Source organism: Salvelinus fontinalis, chromosome 26 (assembly GCF_029448725.1).
Source record: "Salvelinus fontinalis isolate EN_2023a chromosome 26, ASM2944872v1, whole genome shotgun sequence".
NCBI classification, from domain to species: Eukaryota; Metazoa; Chordata; class Actinopteri; order Salmoniformes; family Salmonidae; genus Salvelinus; species Salvelinus fontinalis.
In genome coordinates this window covers 33,568,214-33,590,006 of record NC_074690.1, presented here as the reverse complement: position 1 = coordinate 33,590,006, position 21,793 = coordinate 33,568,214, and the positions used below count along the sequence as shown (strand labels likewise).

The 21,793-nt window shown below is 39.4% G+C and overlaps 1 protein-coding gene across 12 annotated transcripts in view; it reads left to right on the top strand.

The window, feature by feature from the left end:
- The window catches only part of LOC129824154 (suppression of tumorigenicity 18 protein-like), a 52,486-nt gene that overhangs the window by 4,691 nt on the left and 26,002 nt on the right, over positions 1-21,793 (top strand). For 7 of the 12 annotated variants that reach the window (XM_055883555.1, XM_055883563.1, XM_055883552.1 and 4 more), the window contains exon 3: positions 21,482-21,600. In XM_055883555.1, the coding sequence (XP_055739530.1) occupies positions 21,482-21,600 (119 nt within the window). Of the gene's footprint in view, positions 1-6,757; positions 7,060-13,221; positions 13,382-21,481; positions 21,601-21,793 lie in introns of those variants that run through there. The other 5 variants (XM_055883556.1, XM_055883557.1, XM_055883558.1 and 2 more) reach the window with 5 other exon arrangements.

The following is a 21,793-nucleotide window of genomic DNA, read 5'->3' as shown; positions in this document are numbered from 1 at the left end:
ACTATATAATATACAGTATATGAAAAGATTATGTCTCTTCTGTAGTTTACCATTGGACATGAATTGATTGTGAAGCGCCAAACACGCCATTTTAAACGACCGGGTCATAGAGACCTGCTGAGAGTGAGATACCCTTGCCCTTGGGCAACCATCCATGGAAGCAATCTCCCATAGTAACACACACTCTATCAATCTCAATCGAAGTATACACCTACTGAATAACACTTATTAGTTATTATTAATGGCGTTGCCCTTTTTTGCAAGCACACACGTCTTGTTGATGTCCTTCTCTAAGGCCTTCCTATGGACGCAAGGTAGTTTGTAACCATGTATACATATAATATACTGTATGACACTGAAATAAACCAAAGAATGCAGTATCTTGTACAACGTATACATGGCCCACACATGTACTGTACACCTGGTGTTCTACAGAGACTAGAATACAAAGATGTATCAAGGCCTTTCTTTAATCACTCAATTACAAATCAGTTGAAATATCTCCACGTATCCTACTTATTTACATTTTAATTACTACTATTACTTATTTTTCATTTTTTGGGGGATGTAACCATAGAAAGCTCAATTCCTCCCCTACACTAGAAAGAAGCAAAATGACTGTTTTTCACTGGAGGTTTAGATGCTTGTTTATCACTTTTAAATACCATCATCTTTGCTGAAATCCCCTCTCAAAAGAACCTTTCACTTGCTGGAATAAATTCAAATTAAAATTTAAATCCCTCTTTGCATTTCTTCAGCCTCTTTTAAAATAGCTGCCTCCTTTTAGAAAGCTGTTTATGTAGTGATCTGTTCATAATCCAGTTTGTTTCTCAACAGCGAAAAACACAGAAATCGTATTATCACTATCTTGGAGAGATGATGCGAGAAATCAGGAAGTATAAATGTCTGGATCTGTGGAAGTTTTCAAAGTGCTAAATCTGAAAGAATAAGGCGAAAGCCCTTTGATGAAGTACTCTGAACAGTAGCATTTGACTTGCAAATATCGATAGCACATTGTACTGCGAGAACTCAGAACGTATCAAATACCTTTTGTGATGTTATTCAAAAAACTAGACAATGGCTGTTCCTTGAACAAATATACAGAAATCTTTCTCTCATTCACAGCAATCTGAAATATGTGCTAGGTAGATAACTCAATGTTCTACCATGTGATATACAGCTTTTTGTACTGAGCGTATGAAGATTTAACCACTGGCACAATGGGGGAACCTTACATGTCAAGTCTTCCATAATTCTATAAACAACAACCCTTCCCAATCTCACAAGGCTCACGTCTAATGTTTTGTAGAAATCAAAATGTAATCAAGAATTTAATTAATAAAAACTGAAAAGTGCCTTGTGATAATAACTATCCAGTTGAAAATATGTAAAATAACTGGGAAGAGCCTGTTGGAAGATTTAATTTGCTCCAGCTAGATTGGGTTTATTGTTGGAAACAAATTATAATTGTGCCTCTAGAAAGTTAACAATGATCTAAACAAAAGGAAATCAATGGCCGAGCCCATTAATCACTCAAAGCAAGCTACTTGTGCTGAAGAAACTTACTTGATAATCAATTTCTTTGTTTTGCTCAAAAGGGCATTTGCATTCTGATTCACGTCAGCAAGCTTCCTGTATTGGGCGCAATCAAAACATTGTAAACCACATTAATGGGAGTATTTTTGTATTTTCAAGTGTATCTCTCTCTGTGTAGGCATCATGAAAAGCTGTGGCTGTCTTACAAACTGCTGTAAACGGCTGTTATTAACACGGACCCCTGCACTACTAATAAGGGTCAGTGTTGATTTGTCAACAACAATTATCAAAGTGAAACATTGTGCCAGACTCTTGTGTTTAATTAATTAAGACTTATGATTTTGGCATTGATAATACTGACCTTCGAGCACAAGTACAAGCAATCCAACTCTGTCTGCAGAGATTCTGCTAAAGATCATAGGTTATAAAATGGAGGCGAATTTGTAAGCTATGCATTGCCGGATGCTACTTATTATTACTCATATCAAGACAGTCTACTGCTCATCAACGTCATCATTACAGAAGCCATTAGACACACCTGTTGCCATTGTTTGTGGTCATCCTTTTGCCTGGCCACCCCAGGGGAACCACTGCTCCCCTGGCCTTTGTTGGCGGGTTTGTTTGTCTGCTTATCAGACATGGAGTTAAGATCTGTTGAAGACCCAATGAGACTCAGACCAAGACCCAGCCTCTTTATACTCAGACCCAGAACAAGACCCAATCTCTTTATACTCAGACCCAGAACAAGACCCAGCCTCTTTATATTCAGACCCGGAACAAGACCCAGCCTCTTTATACTCAGACCCAGAACAAGACCCAGTCTCTTTATACTCAGACCCAGAACAAGACCCAGCCTCTTTATACTCAGACCCAGAACAAGACCCAGTCTCTTTATACTCAGACCCAGAACAAGACCCAGTCTCTTTATACTCAGACCCAGAACAAGACCCAGCCTCTTTATACTCAGACCCAGAACAAGACCCAGCCTCTTTATACTCAGACCCAGAACAAGACCCAGCTTCTTTATACTCAGATCCAGAACAAGACCCAGCCTCTTTATACTCAGACCCAGAACAAGACCCAGCCTCTTTATACTCAGACCCAGAACAAGACCCATCCTCTTTATACTCAGACCCAGAACAAGACCCAGCCTCTTTATACTCAGACCCAGAACAAGACCCAGCCTCTTTATACTCAGACCCAGAACAAGACCCATCCTCTTTATACTCAGACCCAGAACAAGACCCAGTGTTTTAAAACTGTGGCAATCTCAAGACCATTTAAAATGTTGAAATGCGATCCAGACCAAGACCACTGTAAAAAGTCAGCAAGAAAAGGCATATTATTCCTAAACATTATCCATTCATGCCCAACAGGCTCACACGTTAGGGAAGCAAGGCGCCCTGGCACTTGTGTGTTTAATCATTCCTTCTTGGCCACATAACTCTGGTCAGACTAGGTATTGGGCGATATATTTTAACCATGAACTTAGATACTACTAAAACCATCTTGTCCAGAACCATTAGTCCAGACCCACAGCAGAACATTGGGTGCCGAGTCACAGATCCAGACATTTTGGGCACTGACACCCAGACCAATGTGGTCCTTAGTGGTCTCAATATCAGGACCATGATATTAGTCCGATAAGGAATCGGTCCGTTTAAGTGTCAGTTAGTTGTTACAGAGCTTCTGTAGGCCATGGTACACCAACTTAAAGAAAGACATGAAAAGTACGGGAAAAGTCTGCAATCAGACTTTTTCACCATCACAGCAGATCCCTCAGTTATGCCACGTAGCTTTTGCAGTACTGCAGTAACTTCGACATAATATAACGAGGCTTCGATTAAGCATTTGGTGTGCGTCTTTAAAATATAGTGTAAGGTCGCCCACAGTTATACACTAGTTCTCCCCAAGGGTGCTGTCGGGTAGTACTAATCGTTTCTTTAACTGCGATGTAGTGACATGCAGTGAAGATAATGATGCCCATGGAAAATGTCGTTTATTTTCAAAGAAACCTTCCCTGCCTGTTGACATCAACATAAAGATAGTTACACATCCTGGAGCTATGTCAACAACATGCACTTATGTTTTGTTGCTCCATATTTGCATATGCAAATTTTATTTATTTAATGTACCAGTCTTTTTATGTGACTCTTTCTGTGATGAACAAGGCATCAAGTGGTTGCACAATGGCAGACGGATGAGTTTACAGGGTTCACACTATAAACCAGGAGGTGGTGATTGGCTATTCATCTTATTTGAGGACAATTATGAAGCATTTTATCTTAAATTAACCTCACTTTATTTTAGAATATAATGATATTAACATATCCGGTTAATGACTGGAGAATATTAATGCCTACTTTGTTGTATTGAGTGAAAACTAGAGCTCTGTTTTGCCATGTAGTTGACTGTATTTGAATTGAGATAAAACGTGAAAAGGTTGGTTGACCTCATAAAGGTAATTTATGGTTCTTACCATGAAATAAATAAACAATGGAAAACATTATACAATACATGACCTAAAGTATGTGGACACCTGCTCGTCATTCCAAAATCATGGGCATTAATATGGAGTTGGTCCCCCCTTTGCTGCTATAACTGCCTTCGGGCAGGTAGCGTTCTTCTGGCATCCGCCAAACCCAGATTTGTCCATTGGACTGCCAGATGGTGAAGCGTGATTCATCACTCCAGAGAACGAGTTTCCACTGCTCCAGAGTCCAATGGCAGCGAGCTTTACACCACTCCAGCCGACGCTTGGCCTTGCGCATGATGATCTTAGGCTTGTGTGCGGCAGCTCAAGTCATGGAAACCCATTTCATGAAGCTTCCAACGAACAGTTCTTGTGCTGACGTTGCTTGCAGAGGCAGTTTAGAACTCGGTAGTGAGTGTTGTAACCAAAGACAGACGATTTTTACTCGCTACTTGCTTCATCACTCGGATGGTCCCATTCTGTGAGCATGTGTGGCCTACCACTTCGCGGCTGAGCTCTTGCAGGGCAGAAATTTGCCGAACTGACTTGTTGGAAAGGCGGCATCCTATGACGGTGCCACATTGAAAGTCCCTGAGCTCTTCAGTAAGGCCATTCTACTGCCAATGTTGGTCTATGGAGATTGCATGGCTGTTTGCTCGATTTTATACACCTGTCAGCAACCGGTGTGGCTGAAATAGCCGAATCCACTAATTTGAAGAGGTGTCCAAATACTTTTGTATATATAGTGTATTTGTAGGTTTTACACAAAGCCTGTATGGTGCTCAAAAACAATAGGGTGCTTTGACATTTCACTTCTTTGCTAACATAATTTGCAGCAGAATGCAGAAAAGCTTTTAGACACAGATGTGACCAATTGTAATACTTTTCTGAATGCAATCAAACACTTTCTATAAACACGAACAGGACTTTTGAAATGTGAACCCTTGTCTGACATGTAATTTCCTCCAACCCACTCCTCTTTTCATTTCTCCACTAACTCACCCCCAGTTTTGTGCATATTTCCTGTTGATGAAATAGTTTTGAAAACACTATAGGCTGGTTAACGGGTCATGTTGTAGGCTTTGGGATAAACCTTTTTTGCAGATTAATCAGGGACAAAGCATATTTTTTGCGTGTTTGCGTTAGACTTCCACTGAATTTGTGAAAAACCGAACTGCTGGTCTTACTACACTGTCCTCTGTAATGGTTTTCATTTTGTCAGGATTGTTGTTGACAAGTTGATCCTTTTTAGGGTTTTATTTGATCGATGTGTTATTCTCACATTACAACAGTCTTACAGTAGTTCAGGACATGAAGTAATCGGTACTTTCTTGGACAAATGCTTATGATGTTCTTTCACTATGATTGTCTGCATCAGGCTAAGGAAAGAAAGGAACATGCTTTTCTTATTTGATATGATTTTTAAAGTGATGGCTCTATGCTTTCATATTTTCTAAACCACCATCTCACAGGAATGATGCAAAAGAAAGAACAAAAGGAACACGACTGTACTCTGGCAGTCCCTCTTTTCAGCATGTACCAATGGCTCTTGAAATACAGTTACAAAATTAGACTTTCAAATTAGGTATTAAACAAGTTGATGATCAACTGCCAAACCTTAAGTAATGATATACCCCAGCCATCCTCAAGTCCCCAGCCTTGCATAACCAAAATTCGCAGATGACAAAAAAGCACAGAAAATTCATTATTATTACACATGGTGTTCACACATCTCTCCCCAGAGACTGGAGCAGCACAACCTAGAGATAAGCGTGTTTGGGTGGCCCCTGTTGTCAGCTGGGGAAGGGGATGCTTGCATCTCTAAGAGGCCCCTTACGGGTATCACTTATTTGAAAGGCTAAGCTACGGCCCCGTACCCCCATACTAACCCCCCTCCCCTCCCCCCGCCCTGCTTCCTGCCCCTCCCCTCCCGCCCCAGGCTCCACCCAGAAGTGTGGCTTCCTTTTGTCATTGTAATCTGGCCCTGTTTGCTAAACGCTTCCACTGTTTACTCTCTGCTATGGGGGCTTGTATTAACAGGAGTCAGCAGGACGCGGGTGACATCACTGGCGCTGGCGCTGGGGCTGGGGGGCTTTTGTAAGAACTGCGTTTGTTCTCTCTCTTTATTCCCCCTTCTCTCTCTCTATCCAGGCCTGTCTAATGCATGAGCTAACTCAGGAGGTTGACATGGCCTACAGGGAGGAATTACACCGAATTACTTAAATATCTGCTATGCAGCAGCTAGCCTTCCTTCCTTAGTCACCAAACATCACTTCCAGGTCCCTGCCTTTTACTGATAGCTTGTCCTCTCCGGTAACAGAAAAGGTCTAGGACAAAAGGGGTATTCATTCATTCAAATAGGAGAAGAAAAAAAAAGACAGACAGGTACTAAGATACAGAAGGGGGGAAAAAAATCAAATTAACAGACAAGGCTTTCATGACATACTTTGGTTGTTGTTGCCGTAGCGATAAAGTCGCAGACATTGAAACTCGTCTGTTGAGCCATTGTTATCATCCCTGGCCATCTGCTGCCGAGGAGTGACATTCCCGCTCATTTGCATGATGAGTGATATATGGGAAGCTTGGGAGAGCATATGCCCCACTCAGTCCTATGACAAAGCAAGTGAAAGTTTTAGAAGCATTAATATAAGGGGTGGAAATTAAAAAGTAGAAAAAAAATATGAAGATAAATCAGTGTGTGTGTGTGTGTGCGCGCGCGTGTGTGTGTGGTGTGTGATTGTGTGTAGTGTACTGTGTGTGTGGCGGGCTAACGCCTGCATCTGCCTCCTTGTGCGCCTGTTTGTGTGTTTGCGGATGTGGGAGTAGAATGAGGAGGGGGTTGTCTGCTGTTGATGTGCAAATGTGCATCATATTGAAGGGCTGTGAATGGGGAGGTGTGACGTAAAAAGGGACCCGAACGCAGGTGCTTATCTCCAGGCTGTCAAAGGCACAGTATGTCATATTCCTGGGGACTACCTTTCAAAGACACTGCACCAGCTCGGCCATCAAGCGACTGGGGGGAAATCAAACTTTCTGGATCATAGAAGTAGGTTTGTGTCAAATTATTTTCCATAATAATAATGTAGTGGTTATGCTGGTGTTGGTGGTCAGTTGTTTTTGTCATTGACATCAATCGTAGACTGTGAGTGCATGTGAAAGACGAGCGTTTTTACCCTCTTGATGTTTGACGCTGTCATATGACTTCATCAAAAGCTGTTAGGGCTATATACCGTCTATGACTGTTTTACAGTTAATGCACATGCTTAAAGCTATTTGACAGATGACTACTAATGTGTTAAATGAGTTTGCTATGACTAGTTTTACGATATGAATACACAAATAATATACATTGTGCACTTCAAGAAAGTATTTTTCTGCTAAACACAGGATGATTCTGTGTTCTTAGAAAACCTAGTGGAAAACAGCTTCTGCTCAGGTCTCCGACTGTTAGAGAGGAGATTATATGGCTCAACCTGGTTTTTAAGAAGTATGACCTATTTTTTATCATCCAGATAACATTAGATGCTGTCTACACAAATGCTGTGTGTTTAATTTAGCTAGAGTATAAGCTACGGTCTTAGAAGAACGCATGTTGGTAATGTGTGTAGAGACAAAGCATTGTCAGGTTGTGCTGGACGGCTTTCGCAGTGACAGCTGTACACACGACTATCGAGCCGTAATGCACTTCAACTTTGACTTAGCCTTCCGGTAACATGGGAGTTTGTTGTTGAAACCGTTTCTTACATTTTATTTAGGCTTTAGACTCAGCTTATGTACAGCAGGACTTTATACGTCGGTAACCTAAGACAAAAGTTGAATGAATGTTTGTTGGAATCCTGTTGTATTCTAAATGTTGTATTATAGTCGGGGATACGTGTTCATTGAGACTTTGCGGTGGCATACATGGTCCATACCTTACACTTGAACAAACTCTGAAGAGACACAGTACTCCAAGGTCTCCAGGGAAACTGTTGATTTAGTGGGAAGGATGGATGTTGCAAAGTTGATCATTTACTGATAACTATCAATAGACGTAGGACTGTGCCTTGGAAGGGCAAAGCTAGGAGAATATTTTAAGGGATCATTTGGAAGAAAATTAATGCATTTTTCATAACATACTGTAGGTAGGGATTTTATCAAGACAAGTGGTGGGTTGATAAGTGCGTTGTGTATTGAGAAACACACAACTAGTGCAGCTCAGGATTTTTTCCAACGCTTTTGCTTAGTACACATGATTAAATTAACATACAGGCGTAACGTGTTGTGCGGGTTAGAAGACTTTAATTGGATTAAAATCCTTAAAGTAGTCAGTAAATTTGCGTCAGCTTCTTTTTTAAGATGTAAAAATGTATATATTTGTTTGTGTAGTTTTCTATTTGCACCTCACGTTGTTTTGTTAAGCTTAAGTAAGCATGCAGAAAAAAAAAAACATTCCAGCTTGTCATTTAAACAACATGTTCCTGTTGGAACAGTTTAGAACAGACCTCTCAAATATTACATTTTGTATCCTGTTATTGAAAAACCATACTAAATAAAACAAACAACAAAATGATCTATTTATCAACTTCAAATCCCTGAATCCCATTTGACCTGTGATATTTTAAAAAGGCAATGAGGTATACAGACCATTACGCCATGTCATATATAATCATTATTTTCAAGTTAGGTATGTCCAATAAAACGAGTTAGAGACATGTAATAACTGAGACAAACCACTGAGACCATGATCATATAGTCTCTTTACATGCTCTTGCAATACCACAGCTACAACAACACAAAGATTCCGGATGATATGGTATTGTAGTGTAAACAGTAATCTCCCCTCTACACTCTTGCTGTACTTAATGAAGCCCCCTTCCTGCTCCAAGCAAGTCAGTTGCTACATAATAGGGTAATGTTAGATCTGCCCGCACTCCTGTATGACAACAGGAGCTGTCCATGGTACCTAGAGAGTAACGACTTTGTTGTCCAGAGGGGGAGGTGAAATGACAAACTCCACTGCTGCATATAGTTTTTTTCTTTGTGAAAAGCTTGCTAAGTTGAGTTCTATGACGGTACATTGATTGTTCTATGGGATATCAAGTGCCCTCCTGTGACTTGTTAACTTTGTCACTTTGCACTCGACAAATCTCTCCATAACTCAACAAATAGATTCAAATAGTTATTCAAGACAAGAGCACACTTTACCTTTCAAAAATTAGATTGAAGAGCAAGTCAAATATAGAGAAAGTAACTGTTGAGCACTGTGAAACACTGCAGGCAGAAAATAGTTACAGTATAAAATAATTGCAGAAAATGCTCAGCGTTCAGTGTCCATCCAACATATATTTTGTTACCTGTTTTTCCACAATCAAACTTCACTTAGTTAATCCATGAAAATGAATTATGTGGATTTAATTCAGCAAGGTTTCAGAAATGTTCCATCTGCTGTTGAGCAGCTGGTGAAAGGATAAATGTAATTAATTACTTAACTTTTGAACAGAATTCCACAAAAACTGTTCTATTCGTGTATGATTGGGAATGAATTTGAAATCCCAAATGTACAACAGCAGTATGTATTTGTTATAACAATGCTGAATTAACCTTTTTGCTGCATGTGGTTGGTTTTGGGCCAAACTGATATTCACACCAAAATTGTATTTTTCAGCTTTCAGAAAATATTCATACCCCTTGACTTATTCCACATTTTGTTTTCTTACAGCCTGAATTCAAAATTGAATAAATAGATTATTTTTCACACCCATCTACACACAATACACCATAATGAAAAAGTGAAAACCTGTTTTTAGACATTTTTGCAAATGTATTGAAAATGAAATACAGAAATATCTCATTTACATAAGTATTCACACGCCTGAGTCAATACATGTTAGAATCACCTTTGGCAGCGATTACAGCTGTGAATCTTTCTGGGTAAGTCTCTAAGTGCTTTGCACACCTGGATTGTACAATATTTGCACATTATTATTTTTAAATTATTCAAGCTCTATCAAGTTGTTTGTTGATCATTGCTAGACAGCCATTTTCAAGTCTTTCCATAGATTTGAAAGCCGATTTAAGTCAAAACTGTTACCAGGCCACCCTGCAACATTCAATGTCATCTTGGTAAGCAACTCAAGTGTATATTTGGCCTTTTAGGTTATTATCCTGCTGAAAGGAGAATTAGTCTCCCAATATCTGTTGGAAAGCAGACTTAACCTGGTTTTCCTCTAGGATTTTGCCTGTGCTTGGCTCTATTCCGTTTATTTTATCCCCAAAAAACTCCCTAGTCCTTGCAGATGACAAGCATACTCCTAACATGATGCAGTCACCACCATGCTTGAAAATATAAAGAGTGGTACTCAGTGAGGTGATGTGCTGGATTTGCCCCAAACATAACGCTTTGTATTCAGGACATAAAGCTCATATCTTTGCCACATGTTTTCCAGTTTTACTTTAGTGCCTAATTGCAAACAGGATGCATGTTTTGGAATATTTTTATTCTGTACAGGTTTCGTTCTTTTCACTCTTTCATTTAGGTTAGTATTGTGGAGGAACTGCAATGTTGTTTATCCATCCTCAGTTTTCTCCTATCACAGCCATTCAACTCTGTAACTGTTTCAAAGTCACCCTTGGCTTCATGGTGAAATCTCTGAGCGGTTTCCCTTCTCTCCGGCAACTGAGTTAGGAAGGATGCCTGTATCTTTGTAGTGACTTGGTGTATTGATGCACAATCCAAATTTGAATTAATAACTTCACCATGCTCAAAGAGATATTCAATGTCTGCTTTTTTATTTTTGACCCATTTACCAATACTGTAGGTGCCCTTTGCGAGGCACTGGAAAGCCTCCTTGGTCTTTGTGGTTGAATCTGTGTTTGAAATTCACTGCTTGACTGAAGGACCTAACAGATAATTGTATGTGTGGGGTACAGAGATGAGGTAGTCATTCATAAATCATGTTAAACACTATCATTGCACACAGAGCAAGTCCATACAACTTAATTACTTGTTAAGAACATTTTCCTCCTGAACTTATTTAGGCTTTCCATAAGAAAGGGGTTGAATACTTATTGACTCATGACATTTCAGCTTTCACATTTTTATGAACTGTTAAACATTTCTAAAAACATAATTCCATTTTGACATTATGGGGTATTGTGTGTAGGTCAGTGCCACAACATCTCAAATGAATCCCTTTTAAATTCAGGCTGTAACACAACAAAATGTGGGAAAAGTAAATGGGTGTGAATACTTCCTGAAGGCACTGCCTCTGTTTTATTGTCATGTAGGTCTTCTTATAGATCTATATGTATAGGATTTCAGCCAATATGATGTTTAGTAACCCATATTTGTGCTTTGGCTATATCAAATTAATATAAAACCCACAATGGTTTAAGTATATATAATGGATTCTGTGTAATGATAAAGCACTAATCCTCTGAAGATCAATGTCCTTAAGGCTATATATGTTTAAAATGCTCTTGTGGATCTGAGTGGGATAGACTATACATTTATTCCTGGCTGTGAAGTAGCAGTTGCTAGATATTTCCTGATGCGGACTATGAGATAAGTATTTAGTGATAAATACGAAATATTGAAATACTATATAAAACTTTGATATTATAAATGTTGTATAACCTAACTCAGATCATTTGATATATTCATATATGATCTATCTAGAAATAAATTAACTGAAAGGTGAACAGGTAGTATTATTTTTAAAAGAGAATACATGTAAAATGTATCGTTTTTAGTGATTGGTTTTGTATGCTTGACATGTTGGAGCTATAAGCGATGTCCCTAATTAAAATTACATGGGATTTGTTTCCGCTCTTTTTTATTCAAAATATATTTTAACATTACCTTGATTGTAATGTTACCTCATTGGCTGCGGTTTTGTTTGTTGGCCTAACTATAAAGGATCTGCTTGTACCCTTGTGGGTTGGGAAGAATTAGGATTTATGAATTTATTTCCTCTGTTGTATTGTTTAAACAGCTTTGGTTTAGTTTTGATCCCTTCCTCTTGCCTTTGAGGCTGTTCCACGGTGTCAGCTGTTGACTGATAGTAAGAGAACTGCCTCACAGTGTGAATGAAAGAAAACTAGCGGTTGGTAAACACTGATAAGGGATAAATAGAAAGCGGTCAGGCAGAGATAGTTCTGTGGGAGCCCAGATTGTGTGCGGTCTGTTAAAATGAGATTCTGAGCCTGTCCTTTTTATTCTTACCCCCTCCCCTCCCCTGTTCTGTGTTTGTCTGGAAAATCTCCAGTGACCCTGCACGGCAGTCCCAGGCACTATTCTCTTTTTGTGTTTTGTTTTGTTTTCTAACAAGGGTCAAGTTGGCCAATAGACACGTCCCTGATGCTTATAGACAGCTGTCATGACTGCAAGTACTTACAATAATTCATTTTGCAAGGAATTATAGGTCTGCTGCTCTAGAAACACAGCATCAGTGAAATCGCTAAAAGAAAAGCAAAATGTGTAGAACATTAGCAAAAATGTCCAGCCTTTTTGTCTTTTTGACAATTTATTGTCTTATGGTTTCACTTCATATTTCTTTAAAAAAAATGTCAATGATTTGTAAGCTACTTGAGAATTAAAAGTTTTGGACTCAATTTAAATTTGAATCAAAATTGAATGTTGTAACATCTTATACAGTCATTATATAAAGTGCAATGTTAAAAAAAAAAAAAAAAAAACTAAAGCACAGATACAAAGATACATTACATACATGGACACATACATAGATCATGTATATAGATAGCTACATAAATCAATAGATACATACACAGATCTATACATAGATACACATAGATTCATAGATACATACAGTACATACACACATACATACATACTGTACATACTTAAATATGCTGAACTTCATCAACATATAATTATAACCATATGTGTCTAAATACATAAAACCATGTCATGATATGATCGTTTAAACCAGAAATTGTCTACCTCACACCTAAAACTGAATATCTTCCACACAATGTTTTATTCAGTTCTTTTTTTAGGGGCAATCTGTTCATTCTTTTGGTCATTGATTTTTGGGGGGGATTCCATCTTTTATGTGATTAAAAAGACCTTCAGAGGTCTTACCTTGAGGGTCACCATGTGGTGTATTTACACAGAAAATAATTCAGCCCATTGTAGCCTGCCAGCTAATGAGATTGGTTGTTAAGTGAATGACACAAAGGCTACAAAAAAAGCTTAGCTGCTCCGTTGAATATCACAGTGTCCCCGCACACACACACACACACACACACCACGCGGCAGCGTCACACTGGACTAGCCTGGCTACCCACCCACCCCACTCCGATTTCCTTCAACACCATCACCTCCTTGATGTTACTATGAAAGGCAAAACAAAGGCTAAAAGGGGCATGGTAAGTCAGGCTAACAATTATGTCCTGTCGGAAATGTTCGTGTCTGTGTGTCTGTGTATCTACGTGTGAGAGTGTGAGTGAGTGAGTGAGTGAGTATATCTGTGTCTGTTTTGTGAATGCAGAGCTTTCAGTTTCAGAGTAAATAATGCTCTCAACAGATTAGTAGATTCATGAAAGGTTAGCGTAGCTTCTAAGGAGACTTTTACTTCCAGACATATTGGCTGATGTGATAGAGGACGAGACCCAGCTACCACATTAAGTTGAGACCGTTTCCTCTCCTTGCTTGCTTCCTTACTGTGACTTGACACGCTAGGAACCCCATCCATTACATCATGGTAGTTTCTTCGTGACTCCTCTGGTCAAACTCAAGTGTGCTTTCAGTCTTTTACAGCGCTGTCCAAGTGCTGAAAATAAAAGTTTTTGAGGTTGTTTTAAAGGGGACATGGTAGTGTATTTCAGTGCATTTTTTTTGGCTATTTCTTAATATTACAAAGTTACTTAATATCTTTCTATGTATTCAGTTCATGTCCATAAAGTTTTTTTTCTGACTTAAACTTATTTCTGGCTTAGAGTTTGTCCTATGCTCACGGGACAGTAGCAGTAGTATTCTCTACAGTTTTAGGTTGGTTAACATATATGTCAGTATATTATGTATCCTACATCATTTAAGTGTATCAAAATATCATGCATGGCCGGCAGACTGCAAAGTGGGTTAAAGTCCATCTTTTTTTTTAAACCCTGGAGTTAAGTCAAATTTACATTTGTTAAAGATTATTCATTTTATTGATGCATATAATCATAATCATGGACCATCTGCTGATCTGGCAAGCTTGGTCCAAACTCTAAAACAGCCCTGCTAACCTTTTAAGTACAAAATACTATAGTCAGGGCTTAACTCTTCTATCCCAGAAGAGTGTGTGTGTGTGTGTGTGTGTGTGTGTGTGTGTGTGTGTGTGTGTGTGTGTGTGTGTGTTTGTGTGTGTGTGTGTGTGTGTGTGTGTGTGTGTGTGTGTGTGTGTGTGTGTGTGTGTGTGTGTGTGTGTTTGAGGAGATTGTATAGATGTTGGATAATACTTCATTCAGATCCTCTAGGGCTGCTCCAGACATATTTTTTATATCACGATCGCTTCGATAACCATGATATTAAGCATGATAAACTTCAAAAACAGCCTGGCTAACAGTACACATTACCAACTTGTATACTTTGACTGCACCACACACCGGATGTGTACATTGCCATAGTTACGGGCATTTAACTGGATGAAGGTATTGTAGTAATTCCTGGTTTTGAACAATATTTGTGAAATGGAAACTATTGTATTCATTTTCTCCATTAGAATAACTAAATTGCTTTTATAAGCATTATTGCATTTTTTCTAGCAAAATAAGAATTTTACAATAAGGCATCTCCATAAGGCATACAATACTTTTAACTTACTACTCATTCCAAACAAAGCTTATGCAGACTGAGAATTCATATGCCAGAGGTAAATCCGAGTTAACACGGAATTATACTGGCATGAGTTAAAGGACTAGAGTTTGTAATCCAGGTGGCCAGGGGATCACACAGTGGCAAAAATCACTTAAAACTCCCCCAACATCCTGAGCCATGGAGCTCAGTGAGCTGGGAGATTTTTCAGAATTGATGACAGCACAGCTATATCAGAGAGTAGAGCTGAACACACACAAAGTGTGTGTGTGTATGTGTGTGCGTCTGTCCACCTGCCCATGTGTATGTGGGTTGTGTCTGTGTTTATTGGGATAATTTACTTTATAAATGTATATACTCACTTAGTAAGAGTTGGAGCCAGATAACATGAGACCTTGACAGATTGGTATTATCCCCCTTTGACAGGGTGAGGGGTTAGTATTCAGCATCCCAATTCAGCATCCCAATTCAGCATCCCATCTGCATGAACATAAATACATGTTTGGAGCTGAAAGTAAAGGATAATGGCCTCTATTTTAACAGCCGTTGACTCCACCTCTTCATTAGTAAAGTGACCAAGTCTTTTTTGGGCTCCATATCCAGAACATTGTTGGATGTGAGTGGCAGTGCGGGAAGAGAAGACATGGATAGAGTTTCTGTTGTGTGTGTGTGTGTGTGTGTGTGTGTGTGTGTGTGTGTGTGTGTGTGTGTGTGTGTGTGTGTGTGTGTGTGTGTGTGTGTGTGTGTGTGTGTGTGTGTGTGTCTATTCGCGTATACATGTGTTTTGAGTATATGTGTGTGTGATTGTGTATGTGTGGAGGACAGGACAGGGCAGGACAGAGGAGCAGAGATAGAGTGGAGTTGTTTAATGACAGGAACAGCTGACTCATTTAGAGAGAGCAGTGAAAGGTAATTAACCCTGGGAAAACTACAGCTGCCATGCGAGCTGTTCACTTCAGCGCAATCTGATTAGGAATCAGGCTACAGCACTGCCTGGCTCCTTTCAGACACACAAACACTGTGTACAGTGTGTGTGTTTGTGTATGGTGTGGATGCATGTGTGTATAGGGTGTGTGTGTGTGTGTGTGTGTGTGTTTGTGTATGGTGTGTGTGTGTGTGTGTGTGTGTGTGTGTGTGTGTGTGTGTGTGTGTGTGTGTGTGTGTGTGTGTGTGTGTGTGTGTGTGTGTGTGTGTGTGTGTGTGTGTGTGTGTGTGTACTATGTCAACTTTTCCCTTAAACCCTAAGGCCTCTAGACATGGGAGACCTGTCTTTTGTGGCAAGGGGATTAGCTTGAACGGTTACTACGTTTCTCCAAATTGCCGACCACCTGGTAGCATTCAGGCAACCCTCCTGCGTGAAAAGGGTCTCCTTGGGAAGGAACAATGGCCAGGATTACTTTGTAGTGATGACAGACACCCGGGCTGGAACTTCTTTCCCCCAAAACACCTGTCAATGAATTAGTCTGTGTTAGTGTTTTGAAAAATCTATCTTCACTGATGATTTCAAAAATGCATTGTGCCTTGGAAAAGAAACAAAATGGGTACAATCCTGTAATGTAGCCTACATTTCATATGGAGTATTATTTATCTTGGTAGTTATAGCTAGCATGGTAGCCAACCATTCCACAAAACAAAGCAATCTGCTGTTTTTGAATTTTCCAAATTTCTGTTCTGATTCAGATTGATATTTGATAATTGCAAAACATCTAAAAATCCATATTTCATAGAATAATATAACTACAAAGGTGCCCCAAATGTAGTAAAAAAAAAAACACCTGAAATTGGCTCTCTGATGGCGGAAGAAGAAGAACCAATCTGAACTTTGTGCCACGATGACTGTGTGGAGATTAGCTCAATTGAAAAGGGAAGGCTTTGGGATGACTTTGGAAAGTGATTACAAGATTTATAAATCACCTCAGCGCAGGTGTCACCGTCTGACTCTTTTATGGGGTGTCTTGCTAGCTGGCTCCAATAACGAGTTTCCCCTGTAGTTATGCCATCATAACAAATCATTGAAGCAATAGTGGCCGGCCAGCCAGGCTCCTAATTGTCTGTTAAAAATTCTGGGGAGCCTCACTCTCTTTATTGAAGCTTCTCAGTCTTGGGGAAGTGATAAGAAAGAAGCCAATTTTGTATAAAAGTACTAATTTGGCATTAGACACAAACACTTTGCTTAGCGGCCAAGATGGCTGCATGAGAGACTGTTATGTCTGAAATCACAGTTGTCTTCAAGATTTTGTCTCAGTGTCTTTTAGAAGTCTGGAAGCGCCCCTCTATGAGGAAATTGATGTGTAAAAAGTGAAAGTCCACTGATCAGAAGATATTCTGTCTCCCTTTTATGGATTGGTGTTCTACAATTTGGCGATTGTTCATACGGTTTCTCTTCTTCTCTTCTTCTCTTCTTCTCTTCCTCTCTCTCTCTCTCTCTCTCTCTCTCTCTCTCTCTCTCTCTCTCTCTCTCTCTCTCTCTCTCTCTCTCTCTCTCTCTCTCTCTCTCTCTCTCTCTCTCTCTCTCTCTCTCTCTCTCTCTCTCTCTCTCTCTCTCTCTCTCTCTCTCTCTCTCTCTCTCTCTCTCTCTCTCTCTCTCTCTCTCTCTCTCTCTCTCTCTCTCTCTCTCTCTCTCTCATTGAATGTATATTACATTATCAATAGTGAAGTGAAACAGTGGGGAATTAGGCAAGTCAGGTATGGCTTCTTCCATAAAGATGTAGGATCTGATTGCTCTTTTATTGCTGAGAATTGTCCCCCACAGCAGAAAATGCTAACTTGTTGTGTATTTGAGTTTTAAAAAGCCTCCTAAAGTTTGTAATTTCTATCTCTGAAGTTTCAGAGTTGATTTGCGCTAACAAAAAAATCGATCAACCCCTACAAATATATAAATGTATTATAATATACATAATAATTCACATTTCCTGTTGCTGCAGGATTATTTTCCTGCTAGAGCAAACTGGCTGAAATTAATATCCTGCATTTGTACCTTGCATGTACCTGGCTTAGCTTCTTTATCCTACTTGCTGTCACTGTCCATAGTTTTCTCTACTGTTTTGACTTTTTCTACTTTCTACATTCTTCTGTCATCTTGTCATGGTGTTGAATATACAATCTTTCAATGGAAGAGGTATACTGTGAGTATTTTTTGATGGGATGAGTTTGGAGCGTTACAAAGACTACTACTGTGTATGATACTTTGAACTTCTTTAGTCCTTAAGACAATTTTCAGTAAAATTGCAGGTGTTGTCACAGAGCTGTTTTTCACGAGGTCATTTGTTTTTAGATCAATCATATCTTTATTGGTTCTGAATCATATGAAAGTCACCAATAATTAAACATCTCGGAACTCGTCTGTTAATATGGAACGAATATAAGATACCGCATTTTATAGAAACATTACCCTATTTTTCTCAAGAGTTTATAAAATGCATCTGTATGAAATCTAAAAGAGAATGTCTCTATCATTCTAAAGGCCGGCTTTGATATGAATAGGAAAATCAGAGACCCCCCTTCCTCTCTTTCACCCTCCCCCTCCTAAAACGTCTCTTAGCTATTATTCTAATGTCCAGCTGCTAGCTTTTTAGGCAGAGGGCATCTGATGGCTGCCTGGTCACAGCACTGCAAATAGAAAATCCTTTTTTCAAAAACTTGTTTATCAAAATAGTCTCTGAGCAGGGCTTGATTAACTCACTATGAATTCATTTGCATGTCAATGAAAGGTGGTGAAAGGAGTTCTGTGTTCCTTACCATCATATAACGTTTCAATTTGGCTCTCCACTGACAAGGTTTATATCACTGTCTGCACACAAGCGACCACCATTATTGTAAAGCGTACCTTTTTTCTGTTAAAAAAAACACTTTACATATTGCTGATTCAAAGCACAGTGGAGGATAACAAAAACCCATGTTACATGTACAATTATGATCAGTTTGCCATATACACGTAGACATTCATTACAAGGAAATATTAAAGTAAATTGTGATATCTCTTGCCGTTTGCTCTTTATTATGCAGAAAAAGAAAACACTTAGCATGTAAAATGAATGTGACATTTTTTCCTGGGATAAACTATAATCACAGAAGTTACACCGCACATTTCGCCTTTTTTTCTCCTTCCCATAGATCAGAGTGTAATTGCCAGTAATCAGGTCTGTTTGCTGCTGATAAAACCACTCTGAATGCGATGAACCCTCTTTGTGTGATGACTCAATTATGCCAGAAGTGGCTCATCAAACCTGGCCCATCAGCTGCTTTAATAAATAAGGAGGAAAACTTGCTGCAGGCGCATTATAATTCCATTCATTCCATAATTAAATCCATTCCAGTTTTAACCCTTCCTTCGTATAGTCTGCCTCTGGAAGAGGAAACAAAAACAGGAGGGAAGGGGGGGGGGGGGGGTGGGGACACTGAACAGACAGTGACCTTGTGCAGAGCATCTACCCATCCCCATAATTCAAAATGATACTGCTGAGGAAAGGTTAAGAGAAAAGGCTCAGCGAGGGGAAAAAGGATAGGTATCGGTTCAGATAGAGCTCTCTTTCGTTATTTATGCATTGTCTCCACACACAGCTTTAGACAGTAATTATGTTAAAAGTGTAATCTAATCATAACAGTTGGTTGGGTGAGTGTTAGGGAGCTGACATTTTAAACATCTTATTCGGTGTAATCTCATTTGCCTAGCTATCATCTTGCCTCTGCCCCAATCTGAAGAAAATGTAAACAATGTAATTCATTTTCATGGTCTTTGAAATATTACTTGCACAACTGTAAGGTTGTATTGGTTTTTAAATGATTTGCCGCCAGTGTCATTGACTTAGTTTTACTTTATCACAATAGTGCCTATGTTAATTACACGAGGGTGTCCCAAGTGCAGGGATAAGCTGGGAACAAGGGGACATTTCAATGACTCAAGGTCAATGATGATGATTATTGTACTCATGAATATCCCTATTAGTTGGATCAGTAGCAGTACAGCAGTTGTTGGGATGGGCCAAAATAGTAACAACACCACTTGTGTAGGCGACGTACAGGTGTACCGTTAGTGTCTTAGTAATCAACCACAATAGTAGTAATCCTAGTCGTAGTAGTAGTCATTGTAGATAGTAGCATAAGTGGCAACAGTGGTGGTTCCTTCAATATCAACAATATGTGAAAAACTGCATTCCCCTGTCAATGGCTAACCTTTTGAAGTTGAATTCAAGCAAATAACCTCGTATCTGTAATCATATGTATATTTCCCACTTGTAGTATGTACAGCAATGGTGAACAATAATTATGAACAATATAGGCTTGATTGCATTTATGATATATTATTCACCTCCCTTTGATTAGAGCAGGGGGAAACCACAGTTGGATCCTAAGTAACATATCCAATGGATAAGCGGTCCCCATTCAACCCCTCTCCAAACAGTGGATGAGGCCATGGTTATTCATGACTGCTTGGACTGAGAAGCCCTCTCCTCTCCCAGTCCCAGTCCCAGTCAGTCAGTCCCATTCTCTCCTCTCCTCTGTGGTGGGAAAGGTAGCAGATGGGGTTAGGATGGGGATTGGGCTGGGCCCAAGGACAGCAAGCAAAGCAGCCAGATTAGCACATAGAGAATCACATAGAAACCCTGAGCATCAGGCATTAGGCAACTCAGTATCCCCAGAGAAATCTGCCCCACACATGGGCAAATAGTCCTCCGAGAGCAAGACGTTATTTGTCTATTTTTGTTGGGAGGGGCAGGAATATGACTCAGAAGATGACAAACCCACAGACCTGCCTCAAATAGTAGTGTCTCTTTTTTCTTATGCTAATGTCTCCCAGAGTCCCCCCTTTTGTTTTCCAGAGGGGAAATGCTCTGAGTGCCTTAATTAAGATGATGTTTTCTGTTTTTCCTTCTTTTTTTTTCAAAGCTAACAGAAATAAATAATTCTGGTAATAAGATCTGTGAAGTGAAGAGGCTTAATGTACTCATTGTGTTCATCCTTGTTTTCCCTCTTGGATGTTTTGTATTAATTAGACTGTGCTCAATCTCTGTCAAGCAATCAATTTGCATCTTGTTCCTTCATTCCACAATGTGAGGTATTATCATGTTTCCTGCTCCCCACCATCTCAGACTGACTGCACGTTACTCACCATATATGTCTATCATGACCAGAAACCTTTAGCTAGCAGTGAGGCTTGGAATAGTATGATCATTATCGGTAATTCATTATCCATTATAAACTGGGTGGTTTGAGCCCTGAATGCTGATTGGCTGACATCCGTGGTATATCGGACTGTATAGCACACGTATGACAAAACACTTATATTTACTGCTCTAATTACTTTTTTAACCAGTATATAACAGCAATAAGGCACCTCGGGGGTTTGTGATATATGGCCAATATACCACTACTAAGGGCTGTATCCAGGCACTCTGTGTTGCGTCGTGCATAAGAACAGCCCTTAGTCATGGTAAATTGGCCTTACACCACACCCCTCATTCCTTATTGCTTAAATATACTATGGTGAGTTGATACTAAACAAAATTGAAAATATTGCATTTCGGTGAGATAACTCACAACAGTTCTAAAGTTGTATCTTTCCACTCCACTTTGCATTGTGCCTAAGAACAGCCCTTAGCCGTGGTATATTGGTCATATACCACACCCCCTCATACCTTGTTGCTTAAATATGTATATATTTGTTTTTACAGAGAATGAATTTCTCACTCACATCCTGAAACAAGTCAACAATTGTGCACACATCAACCAAGGTGGACTGTGTGGACCTTGCAGCACGTCATATATATTGCCCAGAAAACTGCAAACAAAGGTAGGCCTAATAATATATTTGTATATATACTGAACAAAAATATAATTGCAACATGCAACAATTTCAAAGATTTTACTGAGTTCATGTAAGGAAATCAGTCAATTGAAATAAATGAATTAGGTGCTAATCTATGGATTTCACATGACTGGGCAGGGGCACAGTCTTTGGTGGTTCTGAGAGGGCTTAGCCCAAT